Here is a 13993-nt window from a genome sequence, read left to right as displayed (position 1 = left end):
AAACAACGGCCTCGTGCTGCTTTAAACAGCTAAACATTCAGCCAAAGGCTTCCAGCTCTTCAGCCATGGGAGTGGTTTTTTTTTTTTTAAGGGATGTAAACGAAACCTGTTAAATTGCACAATAGGCTTCTCTCGTTCTTCACCTGGCGCGCGTCCTTGTGGCCTAAATTCACGTTATAAATCACGAGAAGTTGTATCAGACTGACACAAAGGATTTAAGCTTCAGGGCGTTATATGAATCATTGAATCCATCTCTGAATGAAACTAACACTTGTTTATTCAGTGGTTTTATGTTGAGCACCAGCTCCTCTGTGTATTTGATCACATGGGAAAATTAATTATATTTACATTATTCTTTTTATTATCCCATTCCACATTTCACCGCAAATGTGTGATTATGATTATCCTTATTATTATAGCCTAATAGTAAGAGCAGCACCAGCAGCAGTAGTAGTGGTAAAGGTGGTATTTTGGCGACATCAGCGTTATTTCTCTGTGCCATTCTGCTTAAAAAAGGGAACTTAATTCTTCTTGATTTAATATATATTTTATATAAGCCTGTTTTAAACCTGCTCGATGCTCGGCAATGATTTTGATTACAGAAAAAACACAAACCCATCAAAAAATATGTAAAACAAGAAAACGTAAAACTAAATGAAGTAGTGGCTCAGCTGTTGCAAATCTATATATTATATAATAATTATCGAATACAAATCAACTTGTGAGTCACTCAAACACTTTTTAAAACGTGTTTTCACACAATGTGGACAGTTTCAATTCATACGAATGATCATCAACCTTATACGATGGCCAAACACGAATACATTCAATAAAAAAAAGAAAATAGCACTGTAATAAAAACAACAATAACAATAATAAAATACAAAGTAGACCATTTGGGCATATTGACAATAAACAGAGCCACACTGGAGCCACTAGCACCGATATAAAACATAATTAAACACTTTTTCTCTTCAATAAATCTCAGGTGTGTGTTAATAGTAGAGCAGGAAAAGAAATTAGATTGTATTTCCTCGTGTTTGCACGCCCTGGTTCTCGGTGTGACAGAAGACAGTGTCCCTGCCTTTTGTCCCGTATAGTGTAATAAATAGCAATATATGTTCATGTTATATTTCAATATCCCCTTTAGAATCCTTCACGGATATATTTATTAGATTGCTACAGAGGTAATATCCGCAGTGGGGAAGGGAGGCGCTGTCACCGGGAAGTGTTATTAAGTATAGGTGGTTTTATTATAGGGAAACATATCCTCCATGGTAGCATTTTTTTATATGCTATGCTAAATCGTATTACACAGGCAGCAGATTTTGCATTCTCAGTCATTTTTCTTTTTCATTTGAGGGAGAGGAAGAACAAGTCAGATCGTTTTGTTTTTCTGTCTTTTCTTTTCATTTTTTTTATGGGATAAAAGATGTTCTCTCTTTTTAATAATAATAAATGGTCCGATGTGGTCCAGTTGTAATATACGTCGACTATCTGGATCAAACGCTGCATTTTACAGTTTAACTGTTTATTTCAGGCTGTTCAAGATAATGTTACTGGATAATTATTATTCTCATGGCGAAAATGATTAAAATCTTATAACATGCCAGAAAAAAAAAATGTTGACGTACCAATTTGTATTTTTCACCACAATCACGTTTTATCTCGTGGGATTTAGTATTTCTACAACATATATTATATGAAATTACAGGCTTGAGCCATGCGTTACAATTAGATATATTTATATTTTATATGTAGACTTTTTATGTGTGATTGTGACATTAATCTCTGGATTATGATATTTCCTAAATATATTTTGACCTACACCTTTATACCTTTAATGCTGCAGTGAAAGGTCATTTCCAACTCACTCTAAAAAATAACAACATTTTAGACACAATTGGCTTAATTTAAAGACACAATGAACACATTTGAGTGCCATAAATACAAGAATACAGGAACATTATGGGTTTATTTCATTTCTATCATTTCATTGGGAATGATGCAGTTGAGTCTTAATTTCATGTTGGTTTTAAAATCCAGACATTACATCATTTCTTACAGTTTGCACTCCTAATAATAATACTAATAGCATGGATAGACCTGATATGCATATCTGATGCATGAGTCAAAACATCAGACATGACCAACACAGCATCCATCATCACTGTATCGTATATGTCTCCGCATTCTGCATGCTGTGAGGCCGAGCTCTTTTTGCAGTTGTGGCAGGTCCGAGGGCTCCTTCTGCATGCTGAGCTCCACTTGGGTTGCCTCTCAACGTGCTCGTATGTGCCTGGTCCATTAGTTAGCCCACAGATGGCCTGAAATAGCCATCTAATGCAGTATCATTTAGCCAGAGCTGCCGCTGGGAGCAACAACAGGCCTGTTCGCTCTCAGCATGTGACCCGTAAAGGCTGCACATGGGGCAACAAGACGCCAACCAAAGAGGACTAATTACAAATGTATATATATATATATATATATATATATATATATGTAAGGAACATCGTGGAAAAGTCACACATGAACAAGACATCATAAGAGGTTTCAAAAACATACCATGAAGTGCAATAAAGTCACCATAAAGTCAGAATAAAGGGCCACAGAGGTGCTGCAGTCTGCTGTGAGCGCCTAAATGTCAGAGACATCATGGGAATTTTGTCACTATAAACTCATGATTAAAGACCACAGATGGCTGTCTAAGCCCCGAAAGGAATATCAGAGGGATAGCATTACCAGTTTTACTATTATTGAGCACCAGAGCAGCACATGATGCGGAACCCGATAATGATATTATAGGAATATTACCATAGGAGATTAAAGATAATAATGAGAGGAAGAAAAAGAAGACGCAGCCACTATAAATCCAGAGCAAAACACAATAAAAGGCAGTGAGTTCTCATTTCAGGCAGTAAATCTGCATTGCTAATATACACTCAGGTAATGTTAACTTAATGTGACCTCCTGTAACAGCACATTGCAGCGATTCATCTTTATTTTTACAAATCATTTGCTTGCGCACGCCTCAATTTGCCACTCGTGTTCAGCACCATCAGGGGACGATGTTCCATTTTGCTTTCAGATTGTCGTCGCCTGTGTGGCAAATGAATTTTTCAGGTCGCTGGAGCTCTGAGAGCGGCAGCTCGTGGCCCCTCGGGGGACACCTATGCAGATGTTTTTCATATTCATGTTGGCTTCTGGTGAGCTTTTCTGACAAAACAAAAACAAATAAACACCCTGTTAGACAGGAGGCGAAACAGCTTGCTGGGGAGGAATGACACAGAGACACATCGAGAGACAAAAACTCGTCTTTTTTTAAAATCTGTTTTTGTTTTTTCCTGTTCCTTGATTTCCATTCTGCCTCCAAATTGAGAATGTGGCTGCGGAGTGGATCTATGGCCAAAAACGATCTCATTACAGTTATCGATCTTCTGTTTACCCATGGCTGACAAAATAGACAGGATTCATAGATATTTTATGATGCAGGAGATAAGTTGTTATTAATACCCAGATATATGAAAGTGAGCCTCCGGGCACAGAGAGAAGAAAAACACAATGTAGGCTCACGTTCATATTCATATTTTTTGAAGACACAAAACAGTCTGGACAAAACATATATATATATATATATATATATATATATATATATATATATATATATATATATATATATATATATATATATATATATATATATATATATATACATATATATATATTGTATTTCAAATAATAATTCAACTGTAAATTAGGTCTTTTCTGAAATGACTATGTGTGAAGTTTTGTAATGTTTCATGATCAATCCTGTAATGTTATATTGGAATTGCAGTGACAAATGCTTGATGTTTTGTGTGGAAGATGTGATGAATATCTTTGTGTCTGATTGTTCCAAAAAATTCTTATACAACTGTAAAAATGCGACTCTCCAAAGTTGTTCTAGCAATAGATTGCTAGTTGCATTGTTTTAAGTAGACTGATATTATTATAGCGTTTGTTTTTTTTACCTTCATCACATTGTCAGTATGACCCTGCTTGCCTGATTCTCATTGGCTGACCAGCATGCTGGATTTATCTTTGTAACCCTGCAAGTTCTCTCTTATTTCTCTAAACGGCAGATGTGTAATTGTGGAGCGAAACCCTCCCAAACGCTAACTAAAGAGACGGGCAGTAAATGACATTAAAGTAGACTCTGTTCAGCGTTCGGGCTGCCTTCATGTGATTAGCTGCTATGCGTTTGGCGCCCGACACATCTGCCGCTGTGCTCCAGATGTGGGACCTTACTGTGTCTCCCTTTCCTTTAGGGGAGCAGGCAGAGGAGAGCCGAGCCGGAGAGGCTACAGAGGGGCCGGGGCCTGTCGGGTCCCTCTGTCCTCTCCCCAAGGGAGACATCGGCAGGGTCCCTGTCTGGAGCACTATGGAGACATTAGCCAAATGCTATTACCCCGAGCTCGCTCACCTGCGAGACAGCAGTGGCCTTCTAGCAGACTATCCTTTTCCAAAGGGGGCTTGCCCAGGTGAGTCACCCCCCCCCCCCCCACCAACCAACCACCCTCCCCTCCTCACACATCTGTCACACCTGATTTTTGAGTGCATTCCTTGTGTTTAGCTTAGCTGTTGAAAGTTTTTTTTGTCTTTGTGAAATAAGTAAAACATATTGCTAAAGCAGAAGTTTAAATCTTTCTCTCATGACTTTATTACCAGTTGAAAGTGAAATATATTTTCTTGAATTGTGTTTTGGAGCTGATGCTGTTAATCCCGGCTTTCTAAACGTCTCTCTCTCTCTCTCTCTCTCTCTCTCTCTCTCTCTCTCTCTCTCTCTCTCTCTCCACGCAAACGTCCTCTCCGCACAAACCTGCTGTTTGGTTTTCAAAATCTGGCAGGGGAATATTAGTTGGAATTACATTTATCTTCTTCAATTGGCAGCTTCTGGGCCTTCTCCTAGACTCCCCAAACAATACTGGCTTTTCCAGAGTTAGAACAAAATAGACAATCATTGTATCTGACCAAGGGCTGGAAAACTAAATTGTGTTTATAACATGAGCATCGACAAACAAAAAACCTCAAGGGAAATAAGTTTATATTTCAGAAGCTGCGGTTTAGAAATGGAAATAACTCCTTAAAGTAGCAGATATTAATCTCAACGTCTCAATTAGTTACGATAGCCTCTTAGCTAATGCTAACACAGACTTTTTTAAAGGATGATTGCGTGAAGTTCGACGCACCGTTTGCTGAGCAACAATTAAACTTTATCAATCCTCTTTTTCAGCCGCCCTGTCGCCCTTCTCCGTGACCCGTCGTATCGGCCACCCTTACCAGAACCGCACGCCGCCCAAGAGGAAAAAGCCTCGAACCTCCTTCAGCCGGGTGCAGATCTGCGAGCTGGAGAAGCGCTTTCATCGTCAGAAGTACCTGGCGTCAGCCGAGCGCGCAACCTTGGCCAAGGCCCTGAAGATGACGGACGCACAAGTCAAGACCTGGTTTCAGAACAGACGGACAAAATGGCGGTAAGATTACAGATGGGGGGAGTGGGGGGGGGGGCGTTCCTTCACTTAAAGTGTTATCTGGCGTGAGAGCAGAGAATAATGAAGCGAAAGCATCGTAATTCTCTCTTCCACATGCCAAATTTTGCTCATATCTTCTCCCTTGTGATGTACTTTAGCGAAACAAAGAGGCCGTGGTGGATTTTTCCGAAGCCGTTAGTCTTTGTGAGGGCAGGATGTTCACTCAGAAGAGCCACTCCTTCCGTCCACTTTTTTTCCTGGGCCATAAATCGACACTGAACGCGTCCGTATGTTTTGCTCTTGGGTCGAAAATGCTTACCGGTGTTTTACTTCAAACGCGAGCAAAATGGCCCGCAGCTGAAGCAGTCCGGCGTCGTACAACACAACACCTATTTTGCTTAGCGTAGCTGCCAGTCGAGGCCAGTTCACTTGACCAAGCACAATTACTCCTGAGCCTCCTGAAAGGCCTTTTAGAAAGCTGCTGTCCAAAGCAATACTGAAACACTCACAGGAGGAATTGACTGCCAAGTCCATAGACAGAAAACACACACACACACACCTACACACACACACACACACACACACACACACACACACACACACACACACACACACACACACCTACACACACACACACACTCCTTCACTTCATTCTAACTGTTGTTTATAGCCATTTGGAAGTAAATGAGTAGGAAATCAAATTATGAAGCCCTGCCCTTAGTTAAAGGGACAGGACACATATTTCATAAGCGTATTACAAACAGCTAAATTACCTTTCAGGATTTTAATGTTTAAACGACCCTAAAGCTTTTTCGAATGACTTTTGAATTTAATCCACATGGAAAACACTTAAAAACTTGGGCTGGTTGACATTTATAAGTTCGTTTATTGGCTCCTTTTGTCTTAAACTCGTTTGATGATCCCCTTCAAAAACGTGATTTATTGAATTCCAATCACATTCTGCAGCAGTGAAAAACTAACATGTATTTTTTTTTTCACTAAAAGATGTAATAAAAAGGAAATGAAACCTGCCAAACTAAATCCAAGACTAAACAGCATGTCACAAGTAACAAGGGAATTGGCTAAACTAGTTTTTCTGATTTCTTAGCTTTGCTGAGATTTATGCATCTCCCTGTAGTGTGCACCTGATAGGATGAGCATGAGGGATGTCTTTGCGTGACGACTACGCTAGTAACAAGAGGATGATCGAATCAACAGCCAGGGAATCAGATTATGATAATGCTGTTAGCAATAATGTGTGGCTAATGGATGGAGGTCGGTGTGCATGAAAGAGTGTTTTAGAGGTGTGCTTCCTCCTGTGATTTCTACCTGCCATTTGTATTTGTCAGTTTATTTTGACGGCAATCATTTGTTTATTGTGGTTTTGTTTTTATGGCAACATCACCATCATTTCAAAAAAGCCTCGTAAAGTCTTCATTGTGCCTGCGTTGCTGATCAGGACTTTTCTCAGCATTTCATGGCTGAAATTAGCACACACACAGATGGGGAAATGTCCTAATACCATCCAAACATCTGTCAGGATTCGATTAAGATTGACAAATTCGTAATAGACTCTTATAAATATCTTCCTGCAGACTCATAGTATGCCGATCACTAAAAGTTCACTTGTTGTTGGTTCTTTTCTCCGGAAAGCAACGTAACATCAAAAGCATGTATCATTTTAAAACATACTGTTTCAGGAAAACGCAGCCCTGACACACAATGTACAGGATGCATGTTACCGGTAACACACGCTGTTCTGCTACCTTTCACCTTTAGGCAGGTTGTGTACTGTACCCCCCCCACCCGCTGTTAGTCACGTCCCCTCACCAGCACCTGTCACTCATCCTGATCAGCTGTTATTTAGCCTGAAGCTGAAGTGTCTGGCACAGGTGTTGAAGGAGCATACAGTAAAAGCAGACAGATTGCAAATAAACAGGTTTCAGCTAAATTTAAAGGGGACATACCATGAAACACACACTTTGTCAGTGCTTGTGCACACACATTTGGGTATCTGGAGCGCCTACCAACCCACAAACTGTGAAAAAAGTCAATTTGTCTCCCCTACTTGTGTCACATGCAGTCTAATTAGAATATACTACCACTTCTGAGTATTTCTGCTACCTTTGCAGAGGCTCCCATATACTGTACATTAGAAATGCGAACAATGCTGCGGTATAAATCTTGTGTGCATGCCCCATAAGAGTACACATTTTCAAGGTTTTATATCTTCCTCTTCCTCTTTTGTCTCCCCCCCTCCCCCCCATTCCACCCAGGAGACAGACTGCAGAAGAGAGAGAGGCCGAACGGCAGCAGGCCAACCGGCTGATGCTGCAGCTTCAGCAGGAAGCTTTCCAGAAGACGTTGAGCCAGCCTCTTCAGCCGGACCCCCTCTGCCTGCACAACTCCTCCCTCTACGCCCTGCAGAACCTGCAGCCCTGGGCAGACGATAGTAAGGTGTCTGTCACCTCTGTGGCATCTGTAGCGTGAGCGTGTGTGTGCGTGTGTGTGCGTGTGTGTGTGTGTGTGTGTGCAGGCGAGGGAAGGGCGAGGCAGAGGGAGGGACGGAGCTTTGAATGAAGTGTGTTTATCTAAGTGTCGTCAGTGTGAGAGGACAAAAGGGAAGAATCTCTCCAGACTATTTCTGACATGTCTGACGTTCAAAAATGCAGCGTCATTGTGGGATTCTCATAGAAGTGGGTGGAAAAAAATATATCTAAATATTGAATGGACATTGTGCTTCCTCACTCATTGATCGTTACCAGCAACATGGTGGGGGAGAGTGTGTAGAGAGAGACAGCTGTATCTGTTACTGCCAAGACCCACAAAACACTGCACAGCACAGGAGCCGCACTGACGCTGCTGTTTGTCAACTGTTATCTGAAATATCTAAAGTGTGTTGAGTCATTTTCCTGCCTTACACCAAGTTTCCGCTTTCCCTTCAGTTGACGGTCTAAAAGAGAGGAGGGCACATTATCCATAAGTGCCAGGAAACAAATGGACACCTCTGTACATGCCCGACTATCAAGACTGTCCCCCCCCCCCCCCCCCCCCTTCCTCTTGCCTCTGGATCCCTCACGAGGCGGCAGAGACTCTCTGCCAGTAACGGCAACAAAAAAAAGACCTCCTGTTTTTTTCGCTTTCGACTTTGTACAATGTAGTAAATGCATGTTTCAAACCCCTTTTCTGTGTGCACTCGGAAGTACCATTGAAGGCGGCTGCCGCCGAGGTGGACGGCGGTGTTCCAGTGGTAGTGGATTGGTGTGAACTCCCGATGACGAATTCCTCATTATGTTCAATTTAAAGGTGTTTTATATTAAATGATATTGTGACTTTTTGAAAAGATGACAAACTTCTCTGTTTCTCTCCCCTCTCTTTGTCTCGCTGGCTTCTTTCACTCACTGCCCTGTCTGTTGTTTGTCACCATCATGAAAACCGCGTAATAATACTTTATGATTTTTAGCTGGCTAGTTAGCCTCATGGGATTTAGCTATGATTACACATTAAAGTTTCAAATCACCCAAAGGTAAGATACCACCGAAATGTATCAGAAGGACGGCGCAATACCTTTTTTCATCCATAAAAACTGATGACTACAGCTCCCAGGTGTGAGTGTGAAAGAACAGCAAGCGCGCTCAGCAAAACCCTCCCATGATAAATGAAAGGTTTGAGGACTGATGCCTGCTCAAATTAGAATGAGAGGAAAGTGCACGTTGTGCAGCTGCCAAGGGAACGCTTTGAAGGCAGCGGCCTGGTTCTTATTCATGTTTTTGTTTTGTTCCTGTGATTTTCAGTAAAGGATGGCTCACTTTAACTTTGTTTTGTCATGGTTGTGCCTTAACTTGCTACTTTTCCTGTCTGTGTTTGCACACGGTCAGCACAGGGCTCAAGCTATACCCGCTTATCGTGGGCTGACCTTCTTCCACATCATGCCGTCTATCGCTGCCCTCGTTCTTGGACCGTGTGAAAAACAACTGGGTCAGATTATTAGTGTCAGAAAGCAAGAAGCTCACATTAAGCTCTGTTTCCAGTCAATCAGCTGACGCCTACAGGAGGAATGGAAACAATCCCTCAACCTGTCACATGACGAACTTTATCATCACATCTGTATTGGGACAGGAGTTTCTTTTGAGCTGGTTGTAGAACTAAATGTACACATAAAATAATCCTAAATGACCCCAGCCTTCTCTTTAGAAATAGAAAACAAACCGCCCCTTTTTGGATGGGAGCTCCCACTCCATTTTTGGCATTGCCTTCCATTGTTGTCCGGGTGAATCATGGGCACATAGACACCAGACAGCCGTAAACATTTGCTATCACCGCATCCACCCTATCAGGAAAAATGCTTATCGGCCAAGTCATAACAACAACGAGCTATCTACAAGCACAGGAAGACACATCATTCACATTGCCTGCTCGTAAATGAGCCTTCGCCACCATGAACGCCACAGTAAATCGGGCCTCGCTCTGGGCCCACGTCCTCTCCTCGACATCGAACCACTGCATTTCATTGGCTCGTGAGCGTGTTGTCAGCCTCGACAAATACATTTCACCTTTCTGACGTGCTTGGGTTTGCAGACTCCAGGGTAAACATCTTCTTTCCAACAGCATCCGGGTGCGCGAGCATCCGAGCTGTTGCTCACATCAGGTTGATGATCTGGTTGGAAACAGTTGTCTGCAGCTGCAGCCACCCCCGACAACCCCTCCGCCTTCTCTGAAACACAGCGCCTGTGTTCAGTCAGTTTTTGGGGCGTCTCGCCTGGTTGGGATCCTGTCAATAGCAGGCAGTTCTCCAGGTGACGCCTCCCCAACCCCCATTTCCTCCGCTCACTGCTGCTTTCATCTCTCTGTCTCGGATGCCTTGAAGACGTGACTTGGCCCATTTTAGAAAAATTCCTCCCCTTTACTGTTTTCAAAACCGTGCATTGTGTTTCACTACAGGTGCTTAAAGATTATTTTTTTTCTCCTCTCTTGTCATGGCTTTTTGTTCTCTCACCCCCCCCCCTCTCTCTCTCCGCCAAAAGGCCCTGTCCTTATCCAATAAAATGTCACCACACAAGATGAACAAGAGAGGCTCAGGGTATATCAGACTTCCTATCAAGCGCCTCTGTTTTGAACCGGGCCACCAACAGAAACCACTCACCAACGCTCGCTGTGTTGTGCTCCGTGTCACGCTCCGCCTGCTCCCATCGGTTGTTTCCATTCTTGAGAAAATCAGTTGACATATATACGGCTTCAATGTTGGCAGAGAGCGGAGCACAGGCGGGTTTCATTTACTCTGGTTTAGGCCTCCAGCAAATGTCATGTTTCATATTAAATGGTCACTTTGCAGAGATACTAATACGAATACACGTGCTGCATGTGCTGCATTCCCACAGATTACCGAACACAAATACAACAACAACTTCAAACAGCGAACGTAACCATCTGTAACCACGTAACCAACTGTTTCAATAAAGATCTGTAAAGATCTGCTTTATTGAACATGTTTGTTTAACTGGGACTTGATGGCCAAAGGATTATTATCTTCAGCACCTCCACAATTGTACAACACATTACTAATACTGGTGGTAAATACTAAGTACATTTACTCACTTACTTAAGTACACAGTCAAGGTAATTGCGCTCTACTTTCCCTTTAATGCAGCTTCATACTTCTACACCACAGAGGGAAAGTTCTACTTTCTTTACTCCCGTTTGTCCTTTTTGTTACTTTTCAGTTTGCAGTTTTTCATCCCCTTCCTGTCCAGAGAAAACCATGTATGGCCTTGTCCTTTATGTGTTGAGAAGAAAATCCAAATCAACCATTTAAAAACCATGTTGGATGAGCTGGAAAAATGAATCGTCACAAAGCTGACAAAAGGGTTTCTGAGTTTTTCTGAGCTCATGAAAAGTTGACTGAGAGACACATGGTTCTCACGGGACAGCGACGCTAAAAACAGATCATGATGTTATAGAATATAAAGCAGTGCTGTAGATTAAACTGGCCTAAGGTAAAGAATTTGCATTTTAGAGGAAAGCAACGGCCGCCTCACGCTGCCAAACTCTTCCAGATCGACGCTGATGTGTTGACATGTGAGGCTTTGTTGTCGAAAGGTTGTGGACTTTAGAATGCTGCCATGGTTCATTATAGGAGTTACTGCTGTAGAGGGACAAGTATTGTGTTGTTGGCTCAGAATCTACAGTCCTACAAGAGCGGGCCTCCGATATGACGTGGAACCATCCGCACGGTTCCCCTCTGACGTTTGGTCGAGTGTGAAGTGCTCTTGCAGTACAAACATGTTAACATGTGGGTGAAACCAGAGTTGTGACACTCTTCAAATGGGCACAAATGAAGATCAAAATCTAGTTTTGTTCAACTCGATGTGAAAAACCAATTCATCGATGAAGCAACATCAGTCATGCCTGGACCTCATTGCTCCGGAGATGCATGTTACGCTTCCACATTATTTAGTTTTGTTATTTTGTCTTCAGATTTTTTTTGTTGCTCAGGAAACACATTATGATTGATGTGAAAAAAGCTTCTGAGTGGAAACTGGTTTGGTTAGACGGATTCACTTTTTCCTTTTTGTTTTGTATATACAAACATATCAAGTATGTAAATAGAAGAACAATTAACCCATGTGAATGTTAATTCTGTAAGTCATCATATTCTGGATCTACGGTTTGATGTGATGATTCGTGAAGCTGCTGCAGCAGGAAAATCCTGGAGCGGAGTGAGGAATGAGGAACTCTCTCTGCAGTCTGACAGCATGCAGAGACTTCAGAGCTAACTCCACCTGCCGACCTGCCGACCTCACACTCTTTCAGTCACACACAGCTTCACACACTCACGTAAACATGTACAGACAGTGATGCATGTTTGCATACAATAGGACATGGAGGGACTAAAGGCGCACAGAGATCTTCCTATTAACATTCGTAGAATGTAGAAAGTATATGTACTGTTAGTGAGGCAATTATGATGAGTCATCTCACTCTGACACTGACAGTGAGTGAAGGAACAGAATATAAAAATACATACAGGCTATGTGGTGATGGAAGATGACAGCTTTGTACATATGAAACCGAACTTCTCATATCCCTTCAGATTCAGGAATCTGCACTAAAGTAAATGGGCCAAGTCCAAGAGCAACAACATCATATCTGCCTTGAGAACGGATCTGTGACACATTAATGCCTTCTCAAGCTTTCAGGCATGCATGAAGACAACTCATTCCTTAAGGGTGCATTATACTGCCGCTGCGGATCATTGACTCCACACCTGCTCAATACTGGCCGACAATGCTGACTCACTCTGAGGCTCTCATTAAGGTCAGACAGACGTTTCACAATCAAGCAACTCAGCTGCTGTTGCACAATTTCAGATGTTTTGTTCGAGATGCCATGAGTGTTTCCTGAGATAGAGTCTCGTGCAGCAGAAATGAATCGAAGTCAAGCAGTCAGGGAGTCAAGGGGAAAGGCTGCAAAAGTAAAATCTGTCAGTGCTACTGGAAGGTCAAAAGCCTGTAGCACACATTGAGTAAGTAGACTGTCCAGCTTCTGAGTGGCCTTGATTCAAACCCCTGCAAAGAGGAAAGCATTGAATGTTCACTGCTCTAGTGTTGAGAGTACAACAAGGAATCCAGAGTGACACAAATATTGTCTTTACAAAAAAAGTAATGGCAACTGACATCCTAAGTCTTTTAGCGACATATATATTTAATCATCGGATTTTTATTATACTACTTAAAAGAGGATATAATTTCCAAAACACAAAATCACAAACCAAAAAGAGAAATGTATTCATGCACAAGTTGTTTGGGGCTTTTTCCCCTAAAACAAACCATTTTTAAAAATTATTTTGTGTGCAGTTTGGTGAGTTTCATACTTGGTTAATTTCTCTTCTCTGTAATATCTGAGACTGCAATGGCTCTCCGTTTTTATTATCAATATTTTTAACAACCACAGAAGACTCTTTTAAGGCTGCAACTGCCCCCTGGGCTGCCCTTTTAATATTACTGACCAAAGGCCTCTTCTATTTCGTCCAAACAGCGCATTAAGTGATAGACATAAGGGAGAATATCCCAATCTTAATATAAAAGCTGTAAAGCTTATTTGAGGAAGCCATTACAAATTAGGAAAATACAAACTACTGTATAAAGACCATGCGGATATTGAGAAAATTGGAGCTCGTGCAAAGTACAAATGTATCCACTTAAATCTAATTTTATGACCCATTGATAATCAAACATTTGAACATTATTTGCCTTCTCTGCCACCTTCTTGTTGACTGTGATGAAGAGTATTGCTGCACCTTTTCCTTGCACATTTTTAAGTGAGTAAGCACCTAACTACCACATATCTAAAAAAATGATAATATTGTAATAGCCTCATTTAAAATATAATGAATGACCTCAAACCTCCCTGATTGTTGTAGTTATAATTTGTTCACATTTTTGTTTAAAGGTTATTTACTCAATCTTTATTACGAGAGCTCCATCTAG

General features: G+C 41.6%; 1 protein-coding gene across 1 annotated transcript in view; it reads left to right on the top strand.

The window, feature by feature from the left end:
* The window catches only part of tlx2 (T cell leukemia homeobox 2), a gene marked incomplete at both ends in the record, with an annotated part of 10303 nt that extends 2306 nt beyond the window's left edge, over positions 1 to 7997 (top strand). Inside the window, 3 exon segments of the mRNA XM_079269229.1 lie at positions 4308 to 4520; positions 5273 to 5510; positions 7784 to 7997. Of these exon segments, the coding sequence (XP_079125355.1) occupies positions 4308 to 4520; positions 5273 to 5510; positions 7784 to 7997 (665 nt within the window).
* Positions 7998 to 13993: the final 5996 nt, after the last annotated feature.

The sequence above is a fragment of the Melanostigma gelatinosum genome (assembly GCF_949748355.1).
Source record: "Melanostigma gelatinosum genome assembly, chromosome: 5".
In the NCBI taxonomy this organism is placed as follows: domain Eukaryota; kingdom Metazoa; phylum Chordata; class Actinopteri; order Perciformes; family Zoarcidae; genus Melanostigma; species Melanostigma gelatinosum.
The sequence above is the reverse complement of the archived record's forward strand: the minus strand, read 5'-3'. Positions and strand labels throughout refer to the sequence as shown.